This window comes from Taudactylus pleione, unplaced genomic scaffold, assembly GCF_031769625.1.
Source record: "Taudactylus pleione unplaced genomic scaffold, aTauple2 ptg000053l, whole genome shotgun sequence".
In the NCBI taxonomy this organism is placed as follows: Eukaryota; Metazoa; Chordata; class Amphibia; order Anura; family Myobatrachidae; genus Taudactylus; species Taudactylus pleione.
The window spans coordinates 9,273,258-9,286,059 of record NW_028284455.1 but is presented as its reverse complement, the minus strand read 5'-3'; the positions used below and the strand labels follow the sequence as shown (position 1 = coordinate 9,286,059).

At 44.7% G+C, this 12,802-nt stretch overlaps 1 protein-coding gene across 2 annotated transcripts in view; it reads right to left on the bottom strand.

Moving 5' to 3' along the window:
- OXNAD1 (oxidoreductase NAD binding domain containing 1) overlaps window positions 1-12,802 on the bottom strand; it is a 71,905-nt gene that overhangs the window by 43,676 nt on the left and 15,427 nt on the right. For both annotated transcript variants that reach the window (XM_088463269.1, XM_088463263.1), the window contains exon 5: window positions 11,337-11,443. In XM_088463269.1, coding sequence (XP_088319395.1) covers window positions 11,337-11,443 — 107 coding nt within the window. The remainder of the gene's footprint in view (window positions 1-11,336; window positions 11,444-12,802) is intronic.

Genomic DNA, 12,802 nt, shown 5'->3' with positions numbered 1-12,802 from the left:
GACCAGCAGTTATCTTTAGAAGCGAGGCTGGTTTTCACAAGGTTCAGTAAAGCCGGGTACACCCTAGACAATATGTCGCCATATCTCGCGGACCGGGCAGAGATATCAGGCATTGTCTAGTGTGTACCCACAATGCGTGATCCCGCGGGTTGTTCATTGGGGTCGTTCCTTTGACCAGCAAACGCGGCCAATAGAGCGAACCAGCTGCCGACGCTGGCACGATCAATGGTGCCGGGGAATGATATATCGGTCGGTCATTCACCGGATCGTGCAGTGTGTACCGCCTGCCCGATATATCGATCATCGGCACCATCTGGCATCGCATTGGCGGAACTGTATACCCAGCCTAAGTCAGTGGGATAGATAGAAGAGAAAAGCTCTTTATTCTGCACGCTGATGTTAATGGTACGTAGCTGTAGTTGCAATGCTTCCTTGGATGAGGATGTCGTTTTCTGCCAATTCAATGAGTAAGAAAGGGCTACTACCGAGGATCTGGAATATCTCACACTTCCTCACAAGTATGTTTACTCCCTCTGTAACTATTATTAGTCATTGGGGGATGTCTGGGGGACATTTTTTAAAAACAATTGGTGGCATTTATTCAGCTGTACTCAGGAGAAGAGAATGGGATGTAAGCATGCAGGGACATGGGTGCTTCTGAAGAAGCATGCTAACATGTCAATGAGAGTTTTCTTTTTAAATTCACAGTAAAAGCTATAAAAAAGTATTATTACTGTATATAGGCAGCAATAAAAAGATTCAAATATACTAAAATAAATAAAAAATCTGTACGTACAATAAGGGAAGAAAACAATCTATAACCTAAACAATGGCACATATAGAGACAGACAGAGGTGAGGCTTTCAACCTTATGGCAATGAATATAAAAGCAACTGCAAACCGTACATCCCAAAATATTGCAACAAAGGCATAAAAAGGGATGCACACATTACCATCAAGAGTTATTCTGAATAAAATGGAAAATGTAATATGACCGGTAAGTTATGCTCCCCAGGAGAACATATGATTTGTCAACACTTATGCTGTCGACAGTTAAAATGTGTACAGCGTAATGCTGACGTGGTGGTGCTAATGTTATTAAAGGCATGTTAACTGTGTCGACAAATTGATAAGCATCATGTTTAAAGTTATAATGCAGACATGCTTTAAACAACATTAGTACAGCATCAGCATTCTCCCATCGACATTGCTCTGTCGACTTGTTAACTACATCCCTCTCCCCAAACTATCTCAAAGTATTTCATAGAAGTTGAATGACATGAAATGAGATTATACCACCTAGTGGTTGTTTTCCATATTCTGCCACAGATATACAGAGGCACATGCAGGTTTTTTGACAAAACTGTTATTTGTTGTTACCCCTGCCTGGGTGCAAGTCCACCTGTCCGTTGTTTGTGCACATTATTTGTGATACAGTGTACATCAATAAAACAAGCCAAAGACAATTCATTCATTTAATTAAAATGGCAAACAGAGGTGTTCACATATACCTATCCTCAAGTTGCACTAAATAGCACAGTTTCGAGTGCCACCGACTTTGTCACTTAGCTAGCTGTGCCATGTGGCTCGCTCTTAAAACATGCCTATTAAGGTGCTATACTAATTCCAAGTACAGTACTTAGTACACTATTGGCAAATTACGACGTAAAATCCGGGAAAATTTATTCTGTGTATAAAGGCAAAAGACCGCGGTCCTAGCAGTATAGCACTAGCGCACAGTGCACAGTATGCACCAAGCATTGTTATGCTTAATCTGCTACTTTATACCAATTCCTATGCAACAAAAATATAATCCTATCAGTATTTAGTATGCTATTAGCGAATAGCAAAATTTGGGAAAAAGTACTCCAGCATGGGAATTGCTACACGTTACGTTGCGCCAGGCGTCTCGCATCATATGGCGCATAAAGGCTAAGTGCATGAGGACACCGCTGTATAATGCAAAAAAATATTTTTACATCATAGGTTTGGATAAAATGAAAGTTATGGTCGACTTAGGGGGTCATTCAGACCCGCTCGCGAGGGAAGTTCGCTCGCAAGCGGGTCGATGTTTGGCGAATGCGCACGACGGAGGGAGCTCCGTCGTGCGCATGCGCTCGGGGTCTCGCACCAAAGGGGTCGTGCTGTCGATGGTGAGTGACAGCACGCCCCCTTTGGTGGGCGTGCCGGGGGCGTGGCTGCCAGACGGAGGCGTTCCCATGGGAACGCCTACCGTCTGAGTCCGGCCCCACTGACATCAGTAATGATGTCAGTGGGAGTGATTTTGGCTATGATAGAGCCAAAATCACTCCTGGGCTTGCGGAAGCGAGACCCTACCGCAGGGTCTCGTCGCAAGCCCGATGGTCGCGATGGTCTTTGACCATCGCGACCATCATCATGGACGCTCGCATAAGCTGTGGGTGGTAACCCACAGCTATGCGAGCGTCCATGAGGCCGCTCCATTTGCAGGTAGGAGGGCCCTGATTCAGAGCGAGCGCTCTGGTCAGAGCGTTCAGCTCTGAATCAGGCCCTTAGCTTGATGACGCTTTTTCTTCGAGGTCCATAGGGTCCACAGGGATACCATGGGGATAATGTGGTTGGAGAGATCCAGGCACCAAACAGTTAAAGCTTTCAGCTCCCAGGGTGCCTCGGGTCCTCCTCCATATATACCCCGCCCCTAGCCACAGGCCTTCAGTTTTGTTAACAAGCCTCAAGGCAGGTGAGGAAAGAGGAGAAGGAAGAGCAATTGTACACCAGAAACACACTTACACAAGATGAGGGAATCCGTGACCAAAAAAAAACCAAAACATGCAGCCAGGTGCGTCAGGATGGGTGCCCTGTGGACCCTATGGACCTCGAAGAAAAGGAGTTATCAAGGTAAGTCTACCATAACTCTAATTTTCTTCTTCATGGTCCATAGGGATCCACAGAGATACCATGGGGATGTCCTAAAGCAGTTCCCCTAGGGTGGGGGACGCTCCTAAGCAGAAAGGAGAACTAGTTGCCCAAAGGAAGCATCCTGAGAGGCAAAAGTATCAAAGGCGTAGAACCTAAGAAAAGTGCGGACAGAAGACCGCGTGGCTGCCTTACACAACTGTTCAGCAGAGGCACCACGACTAAACGCCCATGATGGCCCTACAGACCGAGTAGAATGTGCTGTCACTGTGAAGGGAGATCAGCCTGTGTGTAGAACTACATCCAGGGAGGCTTCACCTACAGAAAGATCTGGATCCTGAAAAGCTGGAACTACAATTTCTTCATTCACATGAAAATGGGACACTACCTTAGGAAGGTAACCCTCCCTTGTACAAAGAACAGCTCTATCCTGGTGAAAAAATAAAAAATGGGGAGCGACAAGAAAGCGCTGCCAGATCAGAAACTCTGCGTGCAGAAGAGATAGCGAAGACACTTTTTCTTCTCGCTATCAACCATTTCAAGTCTACAGAGTCCAGAGGTTCAAATGGGGGAGCTTGTGTAATACCCACTTTCTGTGTCCAATGGTTAGGGTACAGTAGGTCACTCGATCATGACAGAGAGGTGAAGATAATCCGACCCCAGGCCGAATAACCACAGGTTAGAGTACTATATGCTTTTCAACAATATGAATCCTGGCTATTACTATACCTTAAATGTTATACTGCAGTATAAAGTCCCAAATCTCAATAACCCCAGAGTTCTAACTATGTTGCAACATTGACGATGCACATCAAGTTTATTTATTAGTACTGTATCTGCCAGCTCCAGCTGGTTAATTGGCTGATATATAGGTTGTAATGGTTATGAATTGAGCAGATTAGTCTATGAGAGCCTAGCTATATTCGTTTATTTTGCAAAGTCTGTGGTTAGGTAAATAAGGTTGCTGGAACTTGCTTTATAGCATACTGGTTATAGTGTGAGACTGTCCTCCACAAAAGGCTTGCTATAAAATATTACACTTCTCTTCTGTATAATTGCTGGGACAGCTAAACTGACTCCACTGCAGCAATAGCACTTAGGCATTGTACTTCTATACACACTGAGTAGCCGCTACCTGCATTATGTCCAGGTTAGGTACTTAGATCTGCATACTGTATATTCTGTCTCTTTCTATTTATTATCACCCTTTCATGACTAAGAGGTGCCTGTGGAGATTACTGCTTCTGCACTGTCCCTGTAATTGCTTTCTCTATGGTCTGTGTCCGGATTGTGAGGAGCTGTGAATGTGACAGGTGCTGGGTAACGTCGTGACTACATCCTGATGCCCCATATACCTGTCCTCCTCGCAGGCTCACAGGGACTCCCCCCAGCTCTGCTCTCTGTCAGGTTCCTCCTCTCAGCGCAGTCTCTCAGGTCCACCTCTGGCTCTACCCAGCTTAGGGGAACCGCACCTCCAGGTCCTGCCTCCTCCACTGTCAGCCACGGAGGGGGACTGGACAAAATTTTGCCTCCTCACAGCACAGCGCAGCGCAGCTCTCTATGACCATTACCCATACTTGCCGACAATCAGCTCCAGCCTTCCGGGAGGGAGCTGATTGTCGGCTAATAGCAGGGGACCGGGCCGGCCATTGGGGGCGGAGCCGGGGTGGGGGCGGCCATTTGGTGGCACACTGGGGGCGGGGATGGAGGCGGGGATGCACGATTGCGTCATCGTGACTCCGCCCCCTCTTCACAATGCTGTTATTTTCAGCATTGTGAAGCAGGGGGCGGGGCCACGATGACGCGATTCTGCGCGGATTGTGTCACCGGGCCCCCCGCTGCGGGGGTTTCCGTTTTTTTCAAGGGGGAGGTGGGGAGGGTCGCAAGCTTCCGGGAGGCTTGCCTGCCTTTCCGGGGGGCCGGGATCGGCACCCGAAAATCGGGAGGCTCCCGGCCAAATCGGGAGGGTAGGCAAGCCTGCCATTACCTCAGCTCAGCCCTGACCAACTGACATTTCCTCCAACTGTCACTGGTCTGACCACCTGACACTGTTCATGTGACCTGCTCCTGACCTCCTGAGCAGCTGCAGAGGTGTGCCTGTTTATTGACTTAGCGCTATGCATGGTGTAGAACGTAATACTTCGCATAGCAGGATATTACACTTGTAGCCCTTTAAGAACCAAAGACAAATCCCACAGTGCTATTGGTGGAACATAAGGAGGCAGAACTCGCAGAACTCCTTGGAAAAAAATTCTAACATCTGGTAATGAAGCAATCTTCCTCTGGTACCAGACTGACCGTGCAGAAACCTGCACTCTCTAAGTGGCCAGGTGGAGACCCCGATCTAAACCTGCCTGGAGAAAAGCCAGTACCCTGAAAATCCTAAACACCTTAAGATCATACTTTCTGTGGGAACACCATTGAGCAAAAGAATGCCAAACCCTGTAATAGATGTGGGCAGAGGCAGGCTTTCGTGCATTAAGCATTGTTTGAATTGCAAAACTGGAAAAACCTTCTCTTAAGATGGAAGATTCAAGAGACGCGCCGTCAAGCGCAGACAAGGCAAGTCCAGATGCAGGCAGGGACACTGCACTAACAGATCCTGCCATAGAGGAAGAGGATAAGGACTGTCTATGGATAGATTCTGTATGTCGGTGAACCAATGATGTCTGGGCCAAGCCGAATCCACCAGTATTACTGTTCCACCTTCCTGCTTGAATTTCCTGGGCACTCTTGGGAGGAGGGAACATCGGAGGAAACAGATACGCCAGCTTGAAGTCCCATCTTGCTTATTAAAAAAAGGATACAAGGTTCAATATCCTTTTCAAATGGAGCTACATTTATATACATCTATATCTTGTGAACATTTTTATTTTTCTGTTCATTATTATTATTATCATCATCAATCAATTTTCTTTTCTTGGTTCAAAGTCTATTTTATTTACATGTATTATATGTTCTACTGTATTTATTATTGATGCATTAGAAATTTTTTAAGATATTTTTATAAGTAAAGATATATTTTATTGATAAGCACCTTACACTTTTTTCTTTCTCTGACCTTCTTGATTTTTGGGGGGTTATCCAGTATTCCCCCCGTTTGTGGTGGACGAGCGGTCAATAAGATATTGCTAACTAGACAATTACAAATTAGATTTATTCGACTAGTAGGTTTAGCGCCTCGTTGTGTGTGTCTTGACTGGATGTGGACCGGCCTGCCCTAGAGCAGGTCCTGTGCCATGATAAGTGCTTTGTATACTGCTCGCAGTTCCAGAATGTTTATTGGCAGATGACTTTCTTGATTTGTCCATCTTCCCTGAAAAGGTGTGATGACTTGTCACTGCCCCCTTCTGCGAAGACTGGAGTCTGTGGTGAGAAGCACTCAATTTGGAATCCCGAATGGGCGCCCTTTGTTCTGATGGTCCTTTTTCAGCCACCGCTGGAGGGAGTGACAAACCTCTGGAGTGAGAAGAATGTTCTGGGACCTCATCAGATGAGACTGTCCGTTCCACCTGGAGAGAATCAATTCTTGCAGAGGCCTGGAATGGAACGGAGCATACCCGAGCATGTCGAAGGTGGATACCCTTGATCCCAGGCCTGCATCGCTAATAAAATGGATACCCTTCGCTTGCATAGCAGTTTGTGTATTTGCAATGATAGAGCCACAATCTTGTTCTCTGGCAGAAACACCCTTTGTGCCTGAGAATTCAGAAGAGCTCCCAGATGTACCATCTGCTGTGTTGGAGTAAGAGATGATTTCTTCCAATGATCCTGCCGTGCTTTTGTAGGCAGGATATATGGTCAGCTGAAGATGGTTTTGTAAAACAACCGGAGTCTGCGCCAATATCAGAAAGTCGTCCAGATATGGCAGTGTTCTGACTCCCTGACGCCTGAGATAGGCTGTCATGACTGCCATTATTTTGGTAAATACCCAGGGAGCCATACATAGGCCAAAGGGTAGTGCCTGAAATTTGCAACGTTGCTGAAGGACAGCAAACCGTAGAAATGTTTGATGGAATGGCATAATAGGAACATGCAGATACGCATCCTGAATGTCCAGGGAAAACTATGTAATCCCCAGGCTCCATTGCCAAAATAATTGACCGGAGAGTTTCCATACAAGACTTGGGTACATGGTACACCTGTTGAGTGCTTTTAGGTTTAGAATAGGGCGATGAGCCCCATTCGGTTTCTGAACCGAGAATAGATTGGAATAATATCCCCTTTCTTGTTGCGACACAGGAACCGTGATTATTACCCCTGCTTGCAGCAGGGAGTAAATAGCCTCCTGAAGGGCCAAGGCCTTGACCACATCTGATGGAGGATCTGATCAAAAAAACTTCTGGGGAGGATGCCTCCTGAAAGTGAGGGCATACCTGTGAGAGACCACTTCTCGGACCCAGGAATCTGTTGTTGTCTGATGCCAGTAATCCACAAACCTGAAGAAGTTAGCTTCCAACCCTGGGATCCCCCAGGAAGAGGCCCGTCCCCAATCAAGCCGAGGGTTTGTCGTCCGGTTTAGAAGCTGGAAGTCTTGCCGGCCCAGACTTCTTGTCGCCCTGTTGTCCTGCGAAAACTAGATGGCTTATAGGAAGACTGATCCATTGCTCTTTCCCTGAGTACGGAAGGACCAAAAAGAAACCTGCCTAGATTTTATTGTAGCTGTAGATGGCAGACTTGCTGACTTTGAAGCTACCAGAGTAGCTATTATCTTATCTAACTCTGCTCCAAAAAGTACTTTTCCATAGAAAGGTAAGACTTCCAGATCCTTCTTTGATCCTTTATTAGCTTTCCAGGATCTTAAACAAATGGCCCTGCATGCCACTAATGAAGCTGCTGATGCCTTAGAAGCTAAAATTCCAGCATCTACTGCAGCCCAAACAGGAAGCCGCTTCTCATATGCGAGAGATATATATCCTCTGTTCTCTGGGAGCATCTGGTAGAGAATCTTTCAATGTCCCCCATCCATTCTTCAACGGCTCTGGCTACCCATACTCCAGCCATAGCTGGACAAGTAACTGCTCCAGACGATGAAAATATTGTTTTAAGACATGCTTCAATTTGTCTATCTGTCGAATCTTTGAGAGAAGATGCTGACGGAATAGGCAATGTAGCATTTCTGATTAAGTGCATCACATGAGCATCCACAGTACGTAGTACCTCCCACTTAGTACATATAGAGGCTGGGAAAGGATACAACGGTGTTATTCTTTTATTCACATAAAACCGTTTGTCCGGCTTACCCTATGCCTCTTCCATCAGCTCAGTGAGCTCCGTTTTGGCCACCTTCCGATGGTGTTTAAGCACTGGAGCCTTCTTACTATGAGTTGGTTCAACATCCTGAATATCTAGGACTGATTTAACCCGCCCACACCAAAGGAGGAACATCCACTGTAGACGGATCGTCCTCCTCCCCCGAGCTAGACCCTGGAGAAAAACCTGCACATCATCTCATTCCTCTGATGATGTGTCTGAATGCATATGTTGAGCAGACTGAGTAAAAAATACCTTGCGCTTAAGCGCATTAGTAACTACTGGTCTACTTTTAACATTTTAACTTTTGATGGTGCCATACTCAGACTAGAATGGCCATAAACATCCTTCCAGGTAGGATGCATAGGGGGTGCAAACATGGCATGCTGTGGACACTCCACCCAAGATGGCTCTTGTACAGGGAGTGGCAAACTGGACTGGTGAGGTGGCTCTTTATAAACAGACAACAAACCATCCTTTACTTCCTGAGGGAACAAACTGGCCATACAGGATTTACATGAAACCAGCACAGGGGCCTCACCCTCCTGTTTCCCTTTAGCCTTGACATGTTCAAGATAAAAGCAATACATGCAATGCTATGTGACAGACTTCACAAATACTTAGTGAATGTGAAGTACCCAAAGAAAAACCTCCACCCCACTGGGATAGAGAGAAAAAAACTGTGATAGTTATAATTGACAGACAGAAATGAAAGACTGTATCAATAGATCATCTAGGAAACAGTCACATACAATGCATATGTAATATAATTACAATAAACTCTAAATCAACTACACAAACCAAGGAACGGTAGGATATAGAGCACTATGGGCCTGATTCCGCAAGGACCGCAATTGCAAAGCTGTACGCAGGCTATAGCTATATGATGTATGCACGCAGGCAGCTTTGCAATTGCGATCCTTGCAAATATGGTAATGCAGCAGGAGACATCACGCCTCCTGCTGCATTACGTATCCGAGCTGCGTTGTCCAACGCAGCATCGGATACTCTGAGGACCAGCGGCCGGCTGCGTGACCCAAGGGGGCATCAACCAGCCGGGTACGCTCATCTCATGGCAGCAGAAGCATCTGCTGGTGATCCCCAGCGTCAGACGATAAGGCCCCGGCAGTCTAGTGAGGACACGGACGCTCCGGGCACTGACTGCAGCAGCTTCCGGCGCGTCTCCAGAAGCAAGGACTGCTGCGTGCGATTCTCCATGAGCGAGGAATCACGTTACCTGACATCTCCGTGCGTCCGTTTGCAGTCTGGGTCCCAGCATCGCTGCTAGCAAGCTCAGTCATAACCCACCGGAATCACCAGCCCTGGTTACTGGTGCTGTGGCCCTGCGGAGGTACATGGAATCGCAGCATGTGCGTCTTAATTCAGACGCTAAGTACTGCCAACCCAAAAACATAGAAATAAAATGAAACATAAAATAAAAGCTTAGGACTGCCTGAGCAGTCCCCTGTTACAAAGGTGCGTCTTAATCCTGCAGCACCAAACAACTGAAGGCCTGTGGCTAGGGGCTGGTTATATGGAGAAGTACCTAAGGCACCCTCGGAGCTGAAAGCTTTAATTGTTTGGTGCCTGGATCTCTCCAACCACATTATCCCCATGGTATCACTTAGGACCCTGAAGAAGAAAATTTGTTTTATTTACACAAGATTTTCATGTATCTTGAAGTTGGTATCAGGCACCAATGAAGAGTTTTCGTTAGATAGGAGTGACTGTATTAAGCAGCCTGAAAAGGGCACACTCACGGGCAGATGTGTTCTTACACATCTCTGCTGTGATCGCGTTAAAAATCCCCTCTTGGTGCGCCAGGTCTCGTGAGACATTGCTGGCACCAGGCATCTTTTTTTGCATCTTTTATTGCAGAAAATGTGTCTAAGGGCCGGATTCAAGTAGCTGCGAAAAGCTGAGATCGGTGAAAATCGCAATGTTTTTGCCTCATTCGCATGTTTTGAGGCGAAGTTTTCACCTGCTTACTCAATGTACGCACCCACTTCTCGCCTAATTCAATTGTAAAACAGGAGAAATGCATATTGGCGAATGCAGAGAATAACGGAACGGGCGAAAAGGTCCGTTTTTGGGGGGGGAGATAAGTGTGTACCCCCAATAAAGCCTAACTCACCCGGGGAATCAATATAGAAGAGTATTCATAACCGTAATAAAAGTAATTAGGGTACTTAAATTGAGTCAAAGGGCTGTTATATGCATATTTGCATAAGTGTGGAAAAATGATGGAGAGCATTTTTTTGGGGGGGAAATAATTGCTGTAGTTAAATTGTGGGTACATTAAAATGGGTAATAGTATATCTGTGTGTCTATAAAGTGCAGATTAAAAAAAAATTAAAAATACACCTGCTGCAGCCACCTGCAATCCTAAAAACACCTGGCCCATCCATACAGCCCCCCAAATACCTGTCCCAGTACTTTATACCCATTTTCCAACACTTTTTACATTTTCGCCCCAAAAATGACATGTCTTTTCTGGGGTGAATTAAGATATTTTTTTAATCCTAGCCATTATGGGGGTGTCCATAGGATTCTGAACCAAGTCCCCGCATTTGTACCCCAAAATAGGGATTTTGCACTTCGTTTCTCCTGCCTTGGGTGGAGAAATGTTTTCGCCTGCTTTTGCCTATGTAGTTTTCACCTAGGCCAATACTTCGGAAACAGGCGAAAACCGGCCATCGGCGAAATCTTTTTGCAGATCGCGGCTTTTCGCCTCTAATTGAATACGGGCCTAAGTAGCAATGAGATGTGACTAGGACACACCAGCAGACTGTGCTGATTAATTTTATATGAGACACTTGTATATCTGTGTGCGACTGAGTCTCTGTATCTGTATTCGAAGTGCTACAATGTAGCGAGTGCAGTTTTTTTCATTCCAAGTTCAGTTGTGGTTCATATACATACTCAGGTGCACACAGATATACAAGTGTCTCATATCAAATCAATCAGCACAGTTTCCTGGTGCGTCCTAGCCGCACATCACATTGCGACTTGGGTGTATTTTTTTTGCCCAAAATGCATCTGACTCTAACAAAGTAACACAGGACCTGGCGTCTCAAGCCGCATGGTGTATTGGGGCTTGGAGTATGAAAACACATCTATTCTTTGTATAAGGTGGAGATGATTATACATTTATATAGAGTACATACTGACCAAGTATAGAAACTTACCACTGTCCTGCTTTAAATGTAAATTCACTGTTCTCTACAGCGAGGCGGACTCTTTTCACGGTGGCAGACTCATTGGTGATCCCACAGACTTTTGCAGGAGATATAATCTGAAAACAAGTAGTATGTTATTAGCTAGTAAGTGCTCCGTTATGGTGGCTGATCAGCCTACAGTAGTTCAGGACTCACATCTACAGTTTTAGCCAAAAGAATCCTCCGTAAATCTCAGTAATTTTAATGTCGGCCAGGGTTCCATTGTATATTTTTATTATATAGATATATACTGTATAAAGCAAATACTGTGTAGGTGAGAATATAGACTGAAGGATAAACAATCATGTGATTTTGACCACGAATTTCAAACTACTGTTCTTACACCCTTTGTAAGAGAGCTGCCCCCTTTGTGTAACAAACACCACCGGCTTATAGTGCTTTAGATTTATGGAAAGGAAAAGGAGAAAAGAAGAGCCCAATGGTGAAATATATTTTATAAACACACCCTCATCAGTATAATATAAAATATATTCCATTTCAATGCTTGCCACTAGAAGAAAATAGATGTGGCAGGTCCAGATATGTAAGTGTTCAAACTCCATTCCTAGAGGATCACATGATTACTCTCCGATCACATGATACAGCAAATATATCTCTAATGCAATGCTCATCATTCAGAATACATACATTTTATCAATAGGAGAATGTTGACAGGGTTGTAATGTTATTTAAAGCATATTAATCGTGATGGCATTATAACTTTAACATATGACCTTAAAACATCATGTTTAAAAGGTATAATGCAATAAACACATTTAAAATGCTTTAAATAGCATTAAAACAGTGTCAACATTCCAACATCCGTACATATATTATTAATATACCCTAATTAAAAGCAATAATTATTATTTTCATGGAGAATCTCTCTCACATCCTGTGTAATACAATGTGGGGCACCTTGCCCTCCATGTGGATATCCCAAATTACAACTCCTGTGTCTGATATACAAAATTACAATGGGTTCAACACCTATTGTTAATGAATATCTAATAAAACAGACAAAAACAGATGATGCACTCATTTGAAAAGGCCTGCAGCTCCATAACAGTGCTATAGAGGGGAAAAAGTGATTTATACAGTAAAATAATGATCAAGTAATCAAGAAGCAACTAATTATGAAGGTGACAAGCCCTCCTCCAAGTTCTGTTAATCATTAGTTGCAATTACCATATTAAAGCTTAGCACCATAAAGCGTAACGTGTGTTTGTAATCCGTGACAGGGGACTGGCTGAGTCTCATATTTCATGGAATGTCAGCAAGTGCAAAACGCACACCAACATAGTGATTACATCGCACAAGAGTGAACACACTGCACAGACAAGATTATATATTTATAAGCTTATATATTAAAGTTATATAAGGCCTAAATTAGAATTAGGGTTATAAACAACCTATACATAAAACAAAAAATATGC